At 38.4% G+C, this 20419-nt stretch overlaps 1 protein-coding gene across 4 annotated transcripts in view; it reads right to left on the reverse strand.

Annotated features, from left to right (window-relative positions):
- Window positions 1-20419, reverse strand: part of amotl1 (angiomotin like 1) — a 38875-nt gene that overhangs the window by 14303 nt on the left and 4153 nt on the right. For 2 of the 4 annotated variants that reach the window (XM_079885918.1, XM_079885915.1), the window contains exons 1-9: window positions 17438-17578; window positions 14305-15496; window positions 13601-13922; window positions 13261-13405; window positions 13034-13114; window positions 11588-11733; window positions 8831-8980; window positions 6718-6908; window positions 65-181 (exon numbers count right to left, since the gene is read on the reverse strand). In XM_079885918.1, coding sequence (XP_079742044.1) covers window positions 65-181; window positions 6718-6908; window positions 8831-8980; window positions 11588-11733; window positions 13034-13114; window positions 13261-13405; window positions 13601-13922; window positions 14305-15431 — 2279 coding nt within the window. In that variant the 5' untranslated portion in view covers window positions 15432-15496; window positions 17438-17578. Of the gene's footprint in view, window positions 1-64; window positions 182-6717; window positions 6909-8830; window positions 8981-11587; window positions 11734-13033; window positions 13115-13260; window positions 13406-13600; window positions 13923-14304; window positions 15497-17022; window positions 17152-17437; window positions 17579-20419 lie in introns of those variants that run through there. The other 2 variants (XM_079885916.1, XM_079885917.1) reach the window with 2 other exon arrangements.

Raw genomic sequence — 20419 nt, forward strand, 5'->3', positions numbered from 1 at the left:
CCTGGGCAACATGTTTTATACTTGTGTGCAAATTTATATGAGCACTATGTTTATTAGCATTCACCTTTGTTCCATGTCCTGACAGTGCCGACTGCTCTGGCTTCTGTTGTCGTCCTCATGCAGCCACAGCGAGCTGTCACTGTAACTGCCACTGCGGGAATGCTGGATCATAGTCGTGTCTCTGAAAACACAACACAGATACAGAAATTAGATAAAGAGTAAAACTATATAAAATCGCATCTTAGTGAGATATGGATAATAATTTGAACTGCTTTAAAGTTTTTAAAGTTTATTTGTATCATTAGATATTTGAGTAAGTTGAAACCCAATATTAAAAGTGAATTCTGGGGTTATCAAGGCTGGGAAGGATCCATCTGTTGTTTCCTTCACTGCTCTGGGAAAGGACGCATTTGAAGGAGCCTTTGAATTGAGACAGCCTTCATCACGCCACTGTGACGCAATCGGCCTTTGAATTGGGACGTAGTGTCTGGCCTACAACTATAGGAAACAGACTTTTTACCTGCTGAAGAGACATTTTACACTCGTGCAAGGTAGGATGAATACCCAGATGAATTTACTATGATCTCATGGAATGTTCAAGAGTTAAAGACGAAAGTCATTAACAATGAGTTAATGGATACCTTGCAGGAGAAATCTATCATCTGTTTGACTGAAGTGTGGTCAAAAGATGAGTCCTGAGTTCGGTCACTTATTGGCTGGTTACACAGGTTTTTGTCTCATGTATAAGCGTGTGGCAGCTTTTGGACATAACATTGGAGGTATATGTGTATATGTACATGATTCTATTGTGAAACATTTTTCTCGAATCTGTAAACAAGCAACTGACTGTATATTTTTATACTCTGACAAAGAGAGTGGATTATTTGGTGATAACATTGTTTTTGGCTTTACGTATATTTTTCCTGAGAGATCCAGTTCATATAGAAATAGAGAAGAGAAAAATGGGTTAAATTCTCTGGAAAATGACATTTTTTAGCGTGCTAGATCAAGTAGGAGAAGACTAGAGTGTGATGATCCTGAATATATAGCATATTACACTAATGATTGTTTTGAATGGAATAGAAAATCAAAAGATAAGGTTGTCAATACCTTTGGTCGCTATCTTTTGGATATGTGTCGTACTTTAAATATACACTTTGTAAATGGAAGAGTTGGAAAAGATGTGGATGGTGACGTTACATTTGTGTCTGCAGCTGGATGCAGTGTGATTGACTACTTCATCATATCCAGTGAACTCTTTGCACATGTTAGGGATTTGGGGATTTTACAGCTGGATATTTCTGATCACTTTCCATTATTGTATACTATGAGAGCAAATAGGGTTGATTCAAGGATTAAAATGAAGAATGACAGTCTTGCTAGACCCTGGAAATGATTTAAATGGGGAACTAATGGCGAGAGGCAATTTCTGCAATTTTGACAGATTGTTTACATGAAGCAGGTACAGTAGATTTTTGATTAATACATTTACATCTAAAAGTAAACAACCAATGTGGTGGGATGAAGATTGTTCATCTCAGAAATGGGTAAAAAATAATGCTTTAAATCAATTCAGAAGAAGAGGTAATGTGAGCAATTTGAACAGTTATCGAGCACAGCGTCAGTTCAGACAGGCCACGTAGGCATAGGCTGCGATCAGCTGACGCGGTCAGCTGTCAAATCGCTCCAATCACTACCGTTCTCCTATTAGACCGGAAGGATATATACGCGGCACTTCCGCCCGGGAAATATGCTTAAACTGCTCGCAACCCCCCCACCCTCACCACTATAAGTATCAAGCATATTTCTGTGCACTTTTTTTTGCTGTTGTCTTCTCTGTTTCAGATTATCAAGGCTTCCAAGTCCTATAGAGTCACGGACATCATCGTGAGAGACACACCCTTCCTCATAGCAAGCTACAGTATAGACGTCTCGGACTTCACTGCTACGTCTACATGTTAAACCACGGCTTAAGACATTACTAAACTGTCTTAATCATCTGTGTATTGCTCAAGCTGATGGTTCCATAGGGGGGTTAATGCTAAAGCTACGTATGTCATTAATTATGGAGCAAGAACCCCCATAAGGAACCATACCGCCAAAGATAAATTGTGTTCAATAAACTCAAGTAAACTTGCCAAAGTGGTCTCGTCTGAAATGTCCTTAAGAGGCAACATTTTAAAAACTTATGTAATAGCAAGAAAAAGCAGTGTAATGTGTTACAGAATAACATGAAAACACAACAGCTGTGGAAGAAAATTAAAAGTTATGGAAAATCTAACTCAAAGGCAAATGATATCAAGGACAACAACTGGCTTACAAGTTATTGTCTGATTCAAAATTGAATATGGATGAAAACTCTTGTGGTAAATTGTGTGAACACTTCACTGCCACTTTTTATCAAGTTGAAGTTTTTAATCAATTTGAAGTTTTGGACAGCAACATTACCTATGATGAAATGTTTAAAACTATTATGTCAATGAGCAATGGAAAAGCCCCTGGTCCAGATGGCATTATTATTGAGATGATGAAAGCAGCATCACATATGTTATGTGCTATCATGCTCATAACAAAGTATTAGACACAGGTGACTTCTCTGAGGCTTCGTGTGAGGCCGTGATTTGCCTATTATCTAAGAGTGGTGATAGAAACAATGTTGAAAATTATAGAGGAATCTCATTGATTAATATACTTGGTAAAATGTTTACAAAGATTTTGTACAGGAGACTAGCTTTTGTAGAAGTAAATAATATGTTTTATGAAGAACAAGCAGGTTACAGGTCAGGTTATTCCACAATGGATAATATTTTTATTCTACAGTCAGTCGTTCAGAAATATATTACGAAGCGAAAAGGGAGGATGTACTGTATGTTTATTGATTTCTCCAAAGCTTTTGATAGCGTCCAGCATAGTCTCCTGTATTACTCTCATTAGGAATGGTATTGGTGGAAAAGTTTTTAGTGTACTGAAATCTATGTATTCTAATCTTAAATCATCTGTGAAAGGAACTGATGGTTTAACTGAATATTTTGGCTGTACCATTGGTGTACGAAGGAAAACTGTAAAGGTAAAGGTATTCAGATTGAAAGTATCACAGAAGTGCAGACCTTATTGTATGCTAATGATATGGCCAATGTGTCAGAAACAATTGGTGGATTGCAGAAGGAAATTAATCAGCTCGAAATATTCTGTAACCGTTACGGGTATGAGAGTGAATTTGAGTAAAACAAAAGTTATATTTTTTAGAAGAGGGGGCTTTTTAAATAAGAATGAAAAATGGTATTTTGCTGGTGAGCAGATTGAAGTGGTTAATGCTTGTAAATATCTGGGTATGTGGTTTACACCAAAATTGCCATGGTGGAAAACTCGACATCACTTAGCAAACCAAGGTAAGAAGGCAATGCTTTCTTTATTAAGGTTTGTTCGTAAGCGTAAAAGTAGCTGTAACCAAGCGTTGTATTTGTTTGACCACATGGTTGCACCCATACTGTATTATGGATCTTAGATGTGGGGCGTTGAGCCAGTGGAGTGTCCTGAGAATGTTTAGTTATCCTTCTGTAAAAAACTCCTGTGTATCAGTACAGGTGTGAGCAATATTTTGGGCGATCTGGGTAGATTTGCATTGTCTACTACCTATCTGAAAAGGTGTATCATGTATTGGATAAAATTAGTGTCCATGTCTAATTATCGGTATCCAAGAAAATGTTATAATATGCTTTTTCAGTTAGATGAAGTAGGTAGAAAAACATGGGTTTGTGAGTCGAAATATGCATGTAGATTGGCATTGTATATCATGAAATGAAGAAAAGATGTTTGAATGTTTGGAGTCGGATATATCCCTGAAACTTTTATGTTGGGGTATAATTTGAACAGCAACAATTATTTTATTACATTATATTTTTTACCATGATTGCCCTCTGCATCTGCCGTAACACTAAAATCACAAACACATTCACATGTTGATGAGTGGTTAGGTTTAGGCTGGGTCTACCGGTGGAGTTAGGAGCTCCAAAAATTACTACTGATATTTAGTAATATCTTGAGTGTTAAATGGGTTTAAAATTAAATGTATGGATGAATAACTAGTGACAAATTTAAAAAAAACATTATTTGAAAGAAATTTTCTCTCAAAACAAGCCATAATAAGTCATTTGATTCATTCATTCTATTTAGGGGTGTTTAACATTTTTAATGGAAAACAAGATAAAATTCTCGTAACAAAATGTTTTCATAAAATATATTAAGCTATATGAATCATGCGCTAGTTCCTATGCTAAGTTTCTAGTCAGGCATCCCTCAATTATGTCATAGCTGTCTCTCTTTTTTTTGCCAATAACAGTACAAGGGCGACCTCTATCTACTTTTAAGAATACAACACCAAGAATCTACCAAAACATGATTAGAGAGTTTCATGGCTGTTTGAATGGATAACAAAACAAAGTAATAAAAAATTTCAACTTTCTCCTGCATGTGTACAGAAACAGTAGCCCTATTGGTTGCGTTTCATTTCATTATTTCACTAGAACGAGGACTTGGTCACAGAGTGAGATTGAGCACGTGTAAGAGAGGTGCATGAGAACATTGCTGTGAACATGAATCTACCAGAATATGTATCTACCAAATACATTAACTACTAAATAAAGATTTGCTAATGGAATGTACTGTACTGGATCAAACAAAACTGGACTGGAGCATATGGATAAATCAGAGTGACCATTTTTGTCTTGTGGATTATTCGTAAACATTGTTGTGTGAAACAGTTTATTCAGAAGTGTAATAAATAAAAAAATAACATGCAATTTTTATGATCCCACTTATTTTGTTAAAATGATTAACATCTTCAATATTCTGCAAGTGGAATGTAAACTTAAGAGCAGAACCGTACCGAAAAAGGTCAAACGTTTGTAATAGTCTGTATTTATAATAAAGTCAAAAAAGCTAACAGAACACATGGATGGTGACAGTAACATTGATGACTGATATGTAGTTGATGGACACATGATCTTATGTACTTTATGTACTACAGCATTCTAACTGATGCTTCCTCATTAGAGAGAAAACATAGGAGCATCCTAAAAAGTCTTGTTTGTTGAAGCACTTGACGTACAAACACTGGTGCATCTTGCCCTAGTTACTGGATATTCTATCATTCAGAATGTTAAAATAGAGACCAGCAGCCATAGTTAAATGTTTGCTGGTACCCAGAGCATCCGACACCCAATCAAATTTAAATAAATAAACCAGAACTGGACCTTATCTGAGCCACAAAGCCTGTGTATATTAAATATGGAGTCATCTCAGCCTTAATAAGCCTGTTAACAAGCAGAATCACTGAAGAAAAGAAGAGAACAGATGAGCTCAGTTCATCAGAGATGAGCAGAAACACAAGAGCTACAACTGACTTCAGCCACAGTCTTAGATGAAATCAACTGAAGAGAAAAGAAGACATTAAATCTGTGAAGATCTCAGCAGAGGAGGATTAAACAACTCCATAAACAGCATTACCAGCTTCACTTATTACTAACAAGTAGCACATTTCACAAGTCTTAGTGGCACATGCCAGTGAAAGCCGGATGTTGTCAGATGATTGGGTTAAACAACATGCATTAACATGCAACATGTTTTCAGTGTTGAATTATAAGTCAAGAATAGACTGTACAAGTAACTATATGAAACACATTGAAAACTGAATTAAATGAGAGCATAATGCAAAGAAAGAGCAAAGAGCCCTCAGGTTTTCTAACAGTGATTTGGTCACCTTTGGCTTTCTCACGGAGGGCTTTAATGATGTGTTCACATTTGTCAGGTTTGGTTTGATTAAAGCTAACCGTGGTGCGATTGCTCTGCTAGTGCGGTTCATTTTGAATAAGTGTGACCAACAAATGGACCAAGACCACTAAAAAGATGGGTCTCTATCCGCTTCAAAACAAACTCTGGTGCGGTTCAACTGAAATATGCAAAATGGACCAAAGACATGTTAACCAACCAAAAACAGGATATGTTATCACAAGATGCGACCCTAAAAAGGACAAAATGCTCAAGCAGAGTCATGATAGTTCGGTTCAGGCATCAGAACCGCGTCTCCTCACAGCAGATCATTGTGTGTGTGTGTGTGTGTGTGTGTGACGGAGGGATTCCTGCCGCTGTTTTGACTCCTTTACACATTTTATAAGCTCTTCACGAGTTCTCAGCTGGTCAAAATACCATCATATGTAGCTAGACACATACAACGAGCGCATTTAGCCCGGCACACAGCATTGTTTTGGATGTTCGGTCAGTTTTGTTGCGAAATATATGTAATAAAAGCAGACCAATCAGGTTGTGACCATATCCCTATGCCTTTAGGTTCGGTATCTGTAGGTTTGGTGTTAAAATGCCAATGTGAACACTAAGCGGACCATGACTAAATGTTTTTTTTTTTTGGTCCGGACCAAACTAAAACTTTGGAACAAACATGTTTAAACTTTGGTTCGGACCAAACCAAACTACAAGTGTAAACATGAAGGCATGATTTATTGTAAAGGTGCAAATAAAAATTTAATTTACTATGTCTTTATATAGAAAGCTGGGTAAATGTGTGTGTGTGTGTGTGTGTGTGTGTGTGTGTGTGTGTGTGTGTGTGTGTGTGTGTGTGTGTGTGTGTGTGTGTGTGTGTGTGTGTGTGTGTGTGTGTGTGTGTGCGCGTGCGTGTGTGTGTGTGTGTGTGTGTGTATTGACCTCTGTGCTGAGGCTGTAGCTGCGGCCTCCATGGCGAAGTGTCTCATTGCGCTCTCTTCGAAGTACTTCTGCTCCCAGCATGTCATATCAGCCTCCAATCCCAGAATCCTTTCCTCTCTCTCCCTTAGCAGATCCAGTAGCGCAGGAGCACTGGAGTCACGCACAGAGAGGGGAACGCCTACACCAGCGCGCTACACACACACACACACACACACACACACACACACACACACACACACACACACACACACACACACACACACACACACACACAGAGACAGTGGTTATGAGTAATGTTGGGCTGGATAATTACTCTCTAACATTTAGGTCTGTTGCAGTTGACAACTCCCTTCTGTGGCAAACAGATAATGTGATTGGGCATGTGAATGTTACTATTACATAAACAGATCTACACCAACCTAAACATGTCGCTGTTAAAGGGATAGTTCACCCAAAAAATGTTATTTTGTCATCATTTACTCACCCTCAAGTTGTTCCAAACCGGTATGAGTTTATTTCTTCTGTTGAACACAAAGGAAGAGATTGTAAAAAATGTTGGTAACCAAACAGTTGACATCAGCCGACAAACAATGACTTATTAGTAATTAGTTTTTTTTTTTCCTACTATGGAAGTCAAAGGCTACTGTCAACTGATTGATTACCAACATTCTTTAAAATATATTCTTTTGTGTTCAACAGAAGAAAGAAACTCATACCGGTTTGGAACAACTTGAGGGTGAGTAAATGATGAGAACATTTAAAATTTCAACAAATCCATAAGGAAAAACATGAATAATATATAACTAATAAAACATAAATAATAAATCAGGTCCATAGCAGTTTCCAAGTGATCAAAGGCAATTCCAATTCAACCCTATTGCACAGCTTTGTGCCGGTTGTGTTCATTCTGTGCAATGTAAGTAACAACATATAACCGAGTCAACGAGATGGTGGGAAGTTAGGGCACAAAAAGTGAAAGTGGAAAGTAGCCCTTTAGCTGCTGAAACTCTCCTCAATATTATTAACTCCACCCTATCTCAAGAACATGTCCTAAGAACCTATGAGAGTTAGGCCAGTCATTAAACCTCTTTTAGGACAACCATAAATTGAATTAGTTTATGACCCCATTGAATTAGTAAACTACAGAATTATCTTATATCTTTCAAATTACGTACAGTATGTATGTAAATATATATTTAAAATATTTGCTCAAAGGTTGTGAAAGACCTGGGTGTTATGCTTGCCAGCAATTTGTCTTTTGAAAACCTTATTTCCCATGTTAACAGAACAGCATTTGGTAACACTTGACTTTATAATAAGTATACAGTAATAAAGTACTTACAAATCATTAACAAACTATTAGTTTATATATTGTAGTCTATACATTGTTTAATTAGTTCATGTTTAATTAGCTCATTTATAAAGATTTAAATATTGTTTTTATGCTTTGTTTACTTTGTTAACTTGTAAATAATAACTGTAAATATTAACTGTAAATAGTTCTCACTTTAGATTAGGTCACGGAAAATGGGTGCTTTAAGTGCTTTAACTTGACAACTTTTACTTGGCATTAATTGCATTAGTATTAAGTGTTCCTTAAAAAATAAATAACTTTATTTTATTTTATTTACTTTTTATTTGAACTTTTATTTTGGTGAAAAATCATTAACTGTTAACAGGTTTCTCGCTTCTTACTACAAATCTGGTGAAATGGGTGGTGCACATTGCTTTCCAAATATATGCCATAAGTGACCCAAACTCAGAGCAGAAATACAGAGTTCATGTGGAGCAGCTGACCACATTATCCCAAACATTGTAATCCCTGTAATTCCTTAAAAATCTTAATTCTCTGTACCTTGCCTTACTAATACTGAAAAAAATAACAATTTAATTACTTCAATGAACACGACCTGGACACACTATGTGGTTAGCATGTGTAAATTCATTGCATTGCTGGAGGAAGATGGGCTTTTTGCGTATTTTTTTTTTTTTTTTTTCATTTCCAGTCAAGTCAAGTCAAGTCATCTTTATTAATATAGAGATTTATACAATAATTGTTTCAATCATTGTACTGTAATTTTCAGTTGAAGAAGTTTCAGTTCAATTCACAGACCTGTTGTGTTCGCAATGACTCCAGTTCTCTCTCCAGGCGTGTACGCAGACGTCGTTCCAGCTGCTCGCGTTTCTCACATGCCATCTGGAGTTGCGCTAGTGCCTGCTGCAACCGCTCCACCCGCTCCACATACTTCTGCTTTTTACTCAACTACAGCACACAGACAGGCAGAAGAGAGATAATGATTTACTTGGGAAAACTGACACTGCTTAGTGGGTGTTTTATATCTCTCTCCTTAATGTAAATTATTATAATTTCTTTATTTAAGTATTGTGTTTAAGTGATCTACTGCTACTGGCCTGTCCAGTATAATATAACACAAACTCTAGGTCTAGGGATAACAGTTTCAATTAATGTTGTTTGGATGTCACAAAGCAGTGCTATCTAATTGGGTGAGCTGTTTACTTGATGCCGGATTTATGGTGTGAACAGTATAATAGGCCATTAAAAGTGATTTAAAAGCTTCTTCTCATGTGAGTTTTCCCATTAATTCTCAATTACAACCCATCATCCCACTGAAATCAGATTGGATTCATTCAGATTGGTGAAAATTAATACATGTAAACATACTTACTGTGAGTGTATATTAGTTACATTTGTTGTTTGCTTTTGGGATCTGATAGAAACTTTTGACCAGGAAGCAGTGAAACATGACGTCAGACTAAACAACGGGATTTGTGTCTATCACCAGTAACTATAGCAACAGGGACTGAAGTAATATCAAATATGACGGTGTCAATAAATCTAGAAAGTTTCATCACATCTGACACGACAAGAGTCCTATCGAGGGATGAGTTTATCCATCAAATGTTAATCAAGAGCAGCTTTTACACCAGAGTAAAGAGTTGAGCATTTGAACTGGTATCAGTTCAGGCCAGAGTCAGATTCTGAAAATGTGGATGATCAAGCAGATCAGCTTCGAAAACACGACTTACATTTACATTTATGGATTTGGCAGACGCTTTTATCCAAAGCGACTTACATTGCATTTTAAGGTACACATTTACATTTTTATCAGTTATCTTATCAGTTATCAGACTTGAGCAGAACTTTTCACAGTGGCAAGGTTTTATTTTGTATTTACTATGTTTGTGGACATAAATCCATCTCAGCACTTGATAATTTGTGAAGGCTCCCGGCTTCGCCCTAGTTTTACCCTCTTAGGGCTATGCCATGATTTGTCATCCCTTCAGCTCTGTCAGAGCATCCCATTTCACGAGTTCTGCTGAGGCTTCCGCCATTGGCTCCTCTGCCAGTGTTCTTCTGTTCCTCTGTTGGCATCCCTGTGGTCTCTTCCTCTGCCAGCTTCCCCATGGTCTCTTCCTCTGCCAGCTTCCCTGTGGTCTCTTCCTCCGCTGGCTTCCCTGTGGTCTCTCTTCCTCTGCCGGCTTCCCTGTGGTCTCTTCCTCTGTTGGCTTCCCTGTGGTCTCTTCCTCCGCTGGTTTCCCTGTGGTCTCTTCCTCCGCTGGTTTCCCTGTGGTCTCTTCCTCCGCTGGTTTCCCTGTGATCTCTTCCTTCACTGGCTTTCCTGTGGTCTCTTCCTCTGCCAGCTTCCCTGTGGTCTCTTCCTCCGCCAGCTTCCCTGTGGTCTCTTCCTTCGCCGGCTTCCCTGTGGTCTCTTCCTCCGCCAGCTTCCCTGTGGTCTCTTCCTCTTCCAGCTTCCCTGTGGTCTCTTCCTCCGCCAGCTTCCCTGTGGTCTCTTCCTCCGCCAGCTTCCCTGTGGTCTCTTCCTCCGCCGGCTTCCCTGTGGTCTCTTCCTCCGCCAGCTTCCCTGTGGTCTCTTCCTCCGCCAGCTTCCCTGTGGTCTCTTCCTCCGCCAGCTTCCCTGTGGTCTCTTCCTCTGCCGGCTTCCCTGTAGTCTCTTCCTCTGCCGGCTTCCCTGTGGTCTCTTCCTCTGCCGGCTTCCCTGTGGTCTCTTCCTCTGTTGGCTTCCCTGTGGTCTCTTCCTCCGCTGGTTTCCCTGTGGTCTCTTCCTCCGCTGGTTTCCCTGTGATCTCTTCCTTCACTGGCTTTCCTGTGGTCTCTTCCTCTGCCAGCTTCCCTGTGGTCTCTTCCTCTGCCAGCTTCCCTGTGGTCTCTTCCTCCGCCGGCTTCCCTGTGGTCTCTTCCTCCGCCGGCTTCCCTGTGGTCTCTTCCTCCGCCAGCTTCCCTGTGGTCTCTTCCTCCGCCAGCTTCCCTGTGGTCTTTTCATCCGCCGGTTTCCCTGTGGTCTCATGCTCCGCTGGTTTTCCTGTGGTCTCTTCCTCTGCCAGCTTCCCTGTGGTCTCTTCCTCTTCCAGCTTCCCAGTGGTCTCTTCCTCTGCCAGCTTCCCTGTGGTCTCTTCCTCCTCTGGTTTCCCTGTGGTCTCTTCCTTTGCCGGCTTCCCTGTGGTCTCCTCCTCCGCTGGCTCCTCTGTGGTCTCACTCTCTTCCTCCATCCATTCCCCCATGGTACTCTTCTGCTTAGGGGTCCTGGCCCACCTTCCCACCCACTGTTAATCATTATCATCTCCTCCCACCATTAAGGTGTTGTTTTTGTTTTTGGCTCCAGGAAGCGCCTACCAGTAGGGGGAGTAATGTCCCATGTTATGTTGATGTACATTTAAAGACTTTTGTTTTGACATTGTTTGGATCTCCATTCCTGTGCTTCCTGTGCTTTGGACATTCTATTCCTGTGCTTCTGTGTTCTTCATCTATTGGATCATGTTTATTAATCTACTGTAAAGATCCTGGCCTCTGCTCATCCCTCAGATGTTGTTTAATATGTTACAGACTCACCTCTTCTTCTAGTTTGACGACTTTGCTCTGAGCATTATTTAAAGCCTGCTCTAAGATGTCAATGTGTCGTCGCTGATCCTCATTGGCTGATCGGAGATCAGCTGCCTCCATCTCTAATTTTTCTAAATCTTTCAGGCTTTCTCTTCCTGAGAAAAAAAAAGACAAAATAAAAAGTTGTTTCAGAGAAATTTTTTTTTTCAACATTTCAGTGTAATTAGTAGTATATGGTGCTCTATTTAGTGTATTTAGTCTGCATATAGATTGCTGTTCTTTGACTGCAGCTTAAAGGTGAACTGTGAAACTTTGTCCTATCTATGGTCATCTGTTGTTAAAAACATAAATTGAAGATTGTTTGAAGAGTTGTTATTTTAATTGCCTATTGCACAAAGCCAGTTTCAGTGGCTCCCCAGATAAGTTTGAGTTTAAGCAAAAAAACTTTTTTTCTTTTTTTTTTTTGGCTCAAGAAAATGGATTGGTTTTTAGCAGTGTCTTTCACCATGGTAACTTACCCAATATAAAACCTTCTCTGGAGCAGGTTAGCCATGTAGAGGTCATAAACCAAAACTGGACCTAACAGCTTTGAGTGACATATATCTGATGCAGTCATGAAGCCACTCCCCCTGTATCTCTTGCTCCAAATTAAAGCAGTTCACAGTGACTTTTTTTTTTTTAGTTTTATACCAACTATTATTAGTTTTATATTTTTAGGTTTTTTTTTGTATATCCATACAAGCTTTAGAAAACATAAAGCTTTTAATATTCCTAAATTGCTCTTTTTAGCGTTTTGTGAAACTAGAGTTAATCATAAACTCTGAATCAAAACCTGAGTTGAATTATATGGTTATGTCAAACTCTAAACCTACTCTGAAACTCAACTAGCTTTGTGTAACAGGCCACAGTTGTGCTTTAGCACTGCTCTACTGTGTGGAAATCTTATAGTTTGAGGCACACCTATGTTTGCCTGTGATCATATCAGGGCACATCTGTTATTTTACACCAAGACCCACTGGCTAAAAAAAAAAAAATTCTGAATTCCAATTCTGAACCTCTTAATACATAAATATTATTGTAGACATGCCAGTGAATCGGAGTAAGGCAAGAACACAGTTTTTATGCACTTGCTCAATTATGAAATTTTATTTTTTTCCCCAAAGAGAGAGAGAGAGAGAGAGAGAGAGAGAGAGAGAGAGAGAGAGAGAGAGAGAGAGAGAGAGAGAGAGAGAGAGAGAGAGAGAGAGAGAGAGAGAGAGAAAGAGAGAGAGAGAGAGAGCAAGCAAGCAAGGAAATGGCACAGGAAGTTAAGGGAGGGAAGCAAGCATTCATTTGGGTTGAGCAGTTAGACAACCTGATTAGATTAAATACTTTGGGGGGAAAAAGACCGAGCAAACAGAAATGGTGTAAAAATAATTATTATGTAATGATGCACAAAAAGCAGTAAAATCTCACTGTGTGAAAGATACAAGTGTCCGTCATCTTGTCCCTCCAGCTCCTGACTGGCTAGCTGATGATTGGCTGTTTCCAAACGCTCTTAAAAACACATATGAGAAAATTTTATTTGTCACAGGACACAGTTAAAATAAACTAAATTAACAAGCACATCAATAAAATACTTACAAAGTTCAACAATTTTGAATAAAACTCAGGTTCTAATCAAAGCATGAGCACTGTCTCACCTCTCAAGTCTCTGTTAAAATCATGAAGACGCCTGATCTCTGCTTCTAGTTTATTCCTCATGTTTTTTTCCAAAGCATCCCGTTTGGATGTGCTCTTCACTAAACTCTCATGTGCCTCTGACAGGTGCACAACTTCCATCTCCAACTGCAAATACAGCACAAACTCCCATTAATGCTGCACTGTAATATAATAATGCCAGTGTCCTCCTGTCAGTGTGCTGTATTAAAATCATACTGGACAGTATCCCAAAAATATTTTCATCACCACAGCACAGATCATTTCTGCCACATTCCAATGAAGTTATAAGATAGATAGATAGAGAGTCAGACAGACAAGTACCCGCTGTAGTTTGCTGGCCTTCTCTTTTTGCTTGTGAAGTTCTTGTCTAAGGCTTTGGTTCTCTTCTTTTAGGATCTCCAGCATCTGCTTGGCATGGCTTACCATGGCATACGTTTCCCCTGGGAAAGGCTGTCCAAAAAGGGCCACACAAGAAGACAGTCCCTGGGTCTCAGATCCAGTCTGAGCTAGAGGAAATCCCAGGGACTGAGACAGGGATATAGCCTGATATTGTTGCTGAGAAGCCTGTGAGGGCAGGATACAAGTCTCAGAAGCCATGGGACTGGTCTGTGTTTGTTGCTGTGATGAAGACAAAGGGCACTGTCTAAAATACAGAAAGATAGTGATTGAAAAGTGAGACAGATAATGTGTTAGCACCTGTTCATAATTAATACTTATAGGTGAAGTGTGTACATTTTCCAATGTTAAAACAGTTTATAATTTACAAGTTAAATAGATGTGAGTTAGTTTAATGCAGAGACAACTATAAATAAGTCACTGGTATGCTGGCTTAAATTATAAACACTGAGCCACATTAAAACATTGTTTGTTTGATTGGTCGAACATGTCAGTGTCTGGCTCAGCCAATGGTTACCTGTAATAATCTGTTTGGGGGAATTTGGAAACCATAATTTTTGCAGTTCCAATTGGTGCTGCTAGTGGCGCAGAAATGACACAATTCACCTTTACGTGTCTGTTACAATTACCTTGCTATATTTCTAAGTGGCACTGTCTCCAACATGGCTGCTCTCAAGGTATCACTGTAGAAGTGTCCCTGTTCCAGAGATTCTGAGTTGGAGTGTAATGTGGGCGAAAGCATAGTCTGTACCTTAAATTTAAAAGGATATTCTGGGGGAGGACCTCTTTGATCCAAATTCCATTGAGGTAAGGGTAAGGGTGGTGGTGGAAGTTGTAGGTTACTCATGGAGGTCTTACTAGTTGGTGAGAGGGAATCTGCTGTATTATCATCAGACCCACAAGGAAAAGTGTCTCGTGAGCAAGGTGAATTGGAAGGACCCACACTTTGCTTAGCTCCATTGCATTCTAGACTGAGTTGCATGATCCTTTCACTGAGTGAGCGAACATGACCCTGTTTCAACTCTGTCAGACCTTCATCAAGAGATGTACTACCAGTTCCCCCTTGCTGGGCCCATGCTTGACCCTCCACAAGAACTGCTGAGAGAGAAGTGGAAGAGGACGAAAGAGAAGGAGGGGAAGAGAGTGAGTGTGTGTTAGAAAATGATTGCAGATGGGAATGTGAGCTTGCAGGACTGTCAGACATTGTTGAAGACTGTATCTGCTGAACCTGATTGTGTTGGAGCTGACTTTGGTGTGCATGGCCCTCCTTGTGAAAGACATGGTTCTGATTTTGTTGAAGATTGTTTGAAAGGTTGTCTGGATTTTGAACAGTCTGAATTTGGGACTGAGGGTCCATCAGACTTTGCTGTCCTTTGTACAGCTGAGACTGGATTTTAGCCTCCTCGTAAGACGGAAGTTCTAAGGTGTCAAATCCGGACAATGTCTGGGCTGCTTGGACTGCTTGACCTGTACCTGGGCTCACACCACAAGTCTTTTCCATGGAACTGCTGTCCACTTGATGCTCCTGGCCTTGAGGTTCCTGTCGTGATTGAAATTGCAAGGGCATAAACTGATATGAATGGGCTCCTTGACCCTCCTTTTCAAGGAGTAGGTTCTCTGTAGATGTGGGGTTGCTTAGCATCTGAGAACTGTCGTTTTCTACCCCTCCTCCAATTCCACTTGTTCCGTATCGCAGATGTTCTTGCATAAGCCTGTGAAGCACAGTTCCAGATGCACTCTCCTCAGAACTGTGCATGTCTGCTGCTGCAGGGGTGGGCAAAAAATAGCACGGATACGTACCGATGAATTGGATAATGTTATCTACAAAATGAGAAGGAGCAAATAATTATTCCAATACTAATACAAAATCAAGAATGATTACAAATATATATATATCATGCTTACAGACATGGACATGACTAGGCCCTGGCAATTGGGCTATAGTTCTGCATGTTTTTTTTATTGCCTTGGATCTTACTTTTCTTTCCCCTTTTTATATGTTCACTTCAGCAACTGTAATTACAGTGCCAATTGGACACATTTTCTGTGTATTTCAACAATTCATTCACATTGGAAGCAATGAATACTTCAAATAAAAAGAGCATAGGTTTAGCGCTGAACTGCTTACATAATACATAATATATGAGCATAAGTATGTTATATGCATTTATTATAAGGGTATGCTATATTCATTATATTCTTTTTCTTTTTTTTATGGACAAATAAATTAGTGTTGTTGAGCGAATCTGTTGAGTGAACAATTCAATGGCTCACTCATAAATACAGTTAATGTCTCCACCTACTGGCATAATGATATAATCTTGAGAAAGAGTCACTGAAAACTCCCCATCACTGTGCAAAGTGCAAAGACCGCAAAGACTGAAAAGACTGACAGCTTACTTACAAACACAGACAAAATGTGAAAAGACTTTTGGACTGTACATCAGCACTGCTCAGCCAATCAAATTCGAGAACCAGAACTGTTGTATTATAATGGATGGCTGACACGACATGTCAAACACATTGTATTCAGGAGGAATAAGGAGGAACAAGGATGTTTGATGTCTGTAACCGGAAGCACTTCTGTGGACATTACAACTCCTAAAGCCCCAAAGGACATACTCTGGATTGTGCCACTAAAATTTTTATGATCTGTCATGTGTTTTTGTTATCTTTCATGTAAGGTATTCTAACAACAACAAAAAAAAAACCTTACAAATAAGAGCCTACTCTATAATAAAAGTTACCTTTTCAAATGTTTTCATTTAATATTAATACTTTTACTTAATTCAGAATAAAAGCATGGATTATTTCTAATTCCACGAGAATAGGGACACAGAAAAACGAAATTTTTGCAATCACTTTCAGAACTATTTTTTTCCAGCTGATGGAGGATAAAACCATTGAAAGCCAATCAGATTCACCTGACTTCAAAAGCTTACGCATTAAAGCGACATCGCTGCATCGCGTGATTAGAATATACAGATCGTTACCGTTATATGAAGGCCTATATCGTTCTTGTTTTGAAGAGGTCTAGGACATTCAGTTGTTGCTTCGTTAAACGCAACTAATCACATACTTTTTAATACAATGTGATCATGTAAAAGATTATGTTTTGTCAGGTAACCTAAAGTGTGCTTTATATAACATAGCCTATTTATGAACTGGTTTTATTATCATTAGCCTATATCATTTATTTTAACTGAATCAATGTGGATCAGATCAGATAGAAATACGAAACAACTGCACATTTATTACAGTAGATTCATAATAAAAAAAAAAGTTCTATAAATAATTAACAAGACAACATATGCGAAATGACAGGAGGAATGAAGAGGGGAACATACCCCAGAAACCAAAAATAGAAACACTAGATGAACTTCAGCATTACGTAGCCAGCTAAAGCCCCACCGCAGTCCACATTACCAACAGGCGCATGAAACATTACAAGAAGCATAATGTCCATGCAGTCAGATCTAAAAAAAAAAAAATGAAAAAGTTGACTTTACTAAGTAGCTAATCCATTGCATTTGAAAAAACAAAACAAACAAACAAAAAAAACAAAAAAAACAATAATCATTATTAATAGATAGCTAAATCCTAGTGCTTGGCACATGCAGACATCTAAACTCCATCTGAGAGCTGGTAAACATGAGTCACGCATCACGTTACACTGATCATATCATCCGCTACATTGAATTCACAGAAGAAACTTTGAAAAACAAGGCAGATAAGCTAGCAAATTTATGTTGTCGCATTTACCCAGCGAGATCTTGACACGGATAACTCAATCTGTCAACGGGGGAGAGTTTTTGTAAGTAGGGACTCTCTGGAGCTGACCGAAGCGCTGCTGCTGAACACATTTGACTGGCTTGCAACAATCATGTCCATTCACTGTGGTATGGCAAGAATGTGTGTGTGTGCCCGACCCGCTAGCCAACATGCGTTCCTGGGTCCTAGCGCCAGTTAAGAATATAAGTGCGTGCGTGCACGTTATATTTCCCCGGGGGAAATAATGATAATATATTGTCATATTCATTAATATTTATTTAACAGAAACACTTAGAATTTATACAAACCTTGTATTAGATTGTCTAGAATATGTTGGGCAATATGTTTAATCTGCCCAACATTAAAACATTCATTTTTTTTAAACGATACAATATTAATTTTAAATATTACAGTATAAACACTGTTATGCAAGAATAAGAGGTTTAACACTCTTGTGGTAATCAGATACTTTTTTGTGCACAAAACATTTGGAACTTCCATGTTTAGACACACAGAAATCAAGAATCGTGAATCTCAACAACCATCCATGGATGAGTTTTATAGTATGGTAGCTCCCAGAATGCATTTCAGCATGAAGCATGTCACAGTTGTTGAGATTCATACACTGATTCTTAATGTCTGTGTGTGTGTGTTTAAATATATTAGTAGTTCAAAATGTTTTGTGCACAAAAAAAGTATCTGATTATGGTATCTTATTAAAGTATCAGTGTTTATACTACAATATTTTAAAAAAACATTTGATCAGTGATTACTCTTAGGTATGTGTGTGAGATCTATGACCCTGATTATTTAATGATGATTATTAAAGTTAAAAACTCAAGGGTCAAAAGACCAATTAAAGCAAACGCTGATCACCTTAATGCATATATTGTTATCTATCTGTTTTTGCTGTTTAACCCTCCTCTGCTGAGATCTGTTAGTGTTTAACGTTCTGTTGGGATTTAAAGGGTTTCTGTTGTCTGAGTTTTGTGGGTCACCATTGTGCTGAAGAGTCGAGCTTGTGCTTCAACATATCAAATAACCTCAGTCTATAGTATTTACAGTGGATATAACAAGAATTCACACTCCTGTTGAAATTTAAGTGTGTTGAGAGAGAAAATCATGTCAGTAATCAATGTAAATCAATGTGCAGTAATATTGAAACCAACAAAATTCATGCAACATACAAATATATGTTTTTAAGTGCTTAATATGTGCCATGGAATACTGTGAATGCAGTCAACAAGTTCACTTAAAAGAATTGTGTGAAATTACAGTAGGCTATATTCCTAGCCTGGCTAACATCAGACCTCTTCTCATTGAGACATGGTCTGGGAACCACATGTTCATTTTCTCGTATTTGACACGTGGTTTACGAATGCCCAGAGCCATTTATTGGGCGCTACGAATGTCTATCAAATGCGCCTGCACGTAGCTCATAGCCAATCGTTTCAATTATACCAGATGACGTATGTAGAGCGACAGAAATTCGACGAGGAAGAAGACGAAATAAACTTGCATTCTAAACTACTTAGAACACTATCTAAGGCTGCATCGAAAGGTAACTTCACGTCTGATTCCATGTTGGATCCATAGATATAAACAAACTGCTTCGGTGTGTCGCATAGACGTCGTCATCGTCTTGCTGCTCCCTCCCCGTTCTGTGATTGGTTCCCTTTTTGAGGGGAAAATCTGGTCCATGGTATCCAGGCTGCCTAGCAGCGTGAATAAAATCGCGCTGCACTCAAGGCAGCATGGGGAAACCCAGACTATTATACAGTATATATTATATTATCACAGTAATTTCACAGTTGTTTTTAACTGCACTCTCAAACAATACAATATCATATTGAATTTCTACAGTACATATGTACCCAAGGTACCCAGAATGCAATGTAGCATAGATAGGTTATGCTGTATAGGGTTTTTTAGCGCAATTTTCCTACGGACAAAATTGCGATTGTTAACTCATGATTTCTGTTCTGTCTGTGCGCACCAATCTTGCACTTCTATCTCCTCCTCAACCAGACCACCTAGAGACTTCGGGTTTTCGGCATTATGTTAAGGAAGGTCTAATCTCGGGAACGCACACAAAAAAAAAAAAAAAAAAACATAAAAAGATTTACTATCTCTTAGTGTTGTGATCCCATGACGTCAGAAAATTGCGCTAAAACACTCACTGAGTTTTTATTACTTGTTTATACTTATTGGTTTTATCTGTGCTGCTGAACTCATTTTTGGCTCACTTTTAGCAGTTTGTGTTGTTGGTTCACCATTTTTGTCTTTGTAGTAGTGATGATGTCTGTGCCTCATTAGGTGAAGCTTATAAGAAAAAAAGTCTTGTGTTGCAAGATGATGTCACACCTTTCAAAGATAGATGTTTCACTTATTGTGAAAGATCAATTTACAAACAGTTGTGAATTTAAAGATATAGATATTGGTAAATCTTCATGCTAAAATAACACTAAAAAGAAATGCTAAGAACAGTTTGACTAACTTAAAATCAGTCAATAAGTTTCTTTTAGCTGATCATTGTTTTAACAAACACTGTAAAAAATAAAATCGTAAAAAAACGGTCAATGACTGTCAGCTGCGGCTGCCAAACAAAAACCGTAAAAATAAAGTAAAATATCCTAATTTAAATGAAGTGCAAAAAACTTTTACAGAAATTTTCCTTAAATGTTTTACAGAAAAACACTGTTATTTTACAGCTATTTCCTGAATTATTATGATCAAACACCTTCACTGTAAAAGAATCCCATAAAAAAACAGTCAAATGACTGTCAGCAATGGCTGCCATACAAAAACCGTAAAATTTATGTAAAATATCCTAATTTAAATAAGTGCAAAATACTTTTACAGAAATCTTCATTAATCTTTTTTAACAGAAACACACAGTTAAAACACAGTTATTTCACATTTATTTTCAGATTTTTTTACTAAAAAACATGCAGTTAATTACATGCATGATTT

This window comes from Squalius cephalus, assembly GCF_949319135.1.
Source record: "Squalius cephalus genome assembly, chromosome: 11".
Classification (NCBI taxonomy): domain Eukaryota; kingdom Metazoa; phylum Chordata; class Actinopteri; order Cypriniformes; family Leuciscidae; genus Squalius; species Squalius cephalus.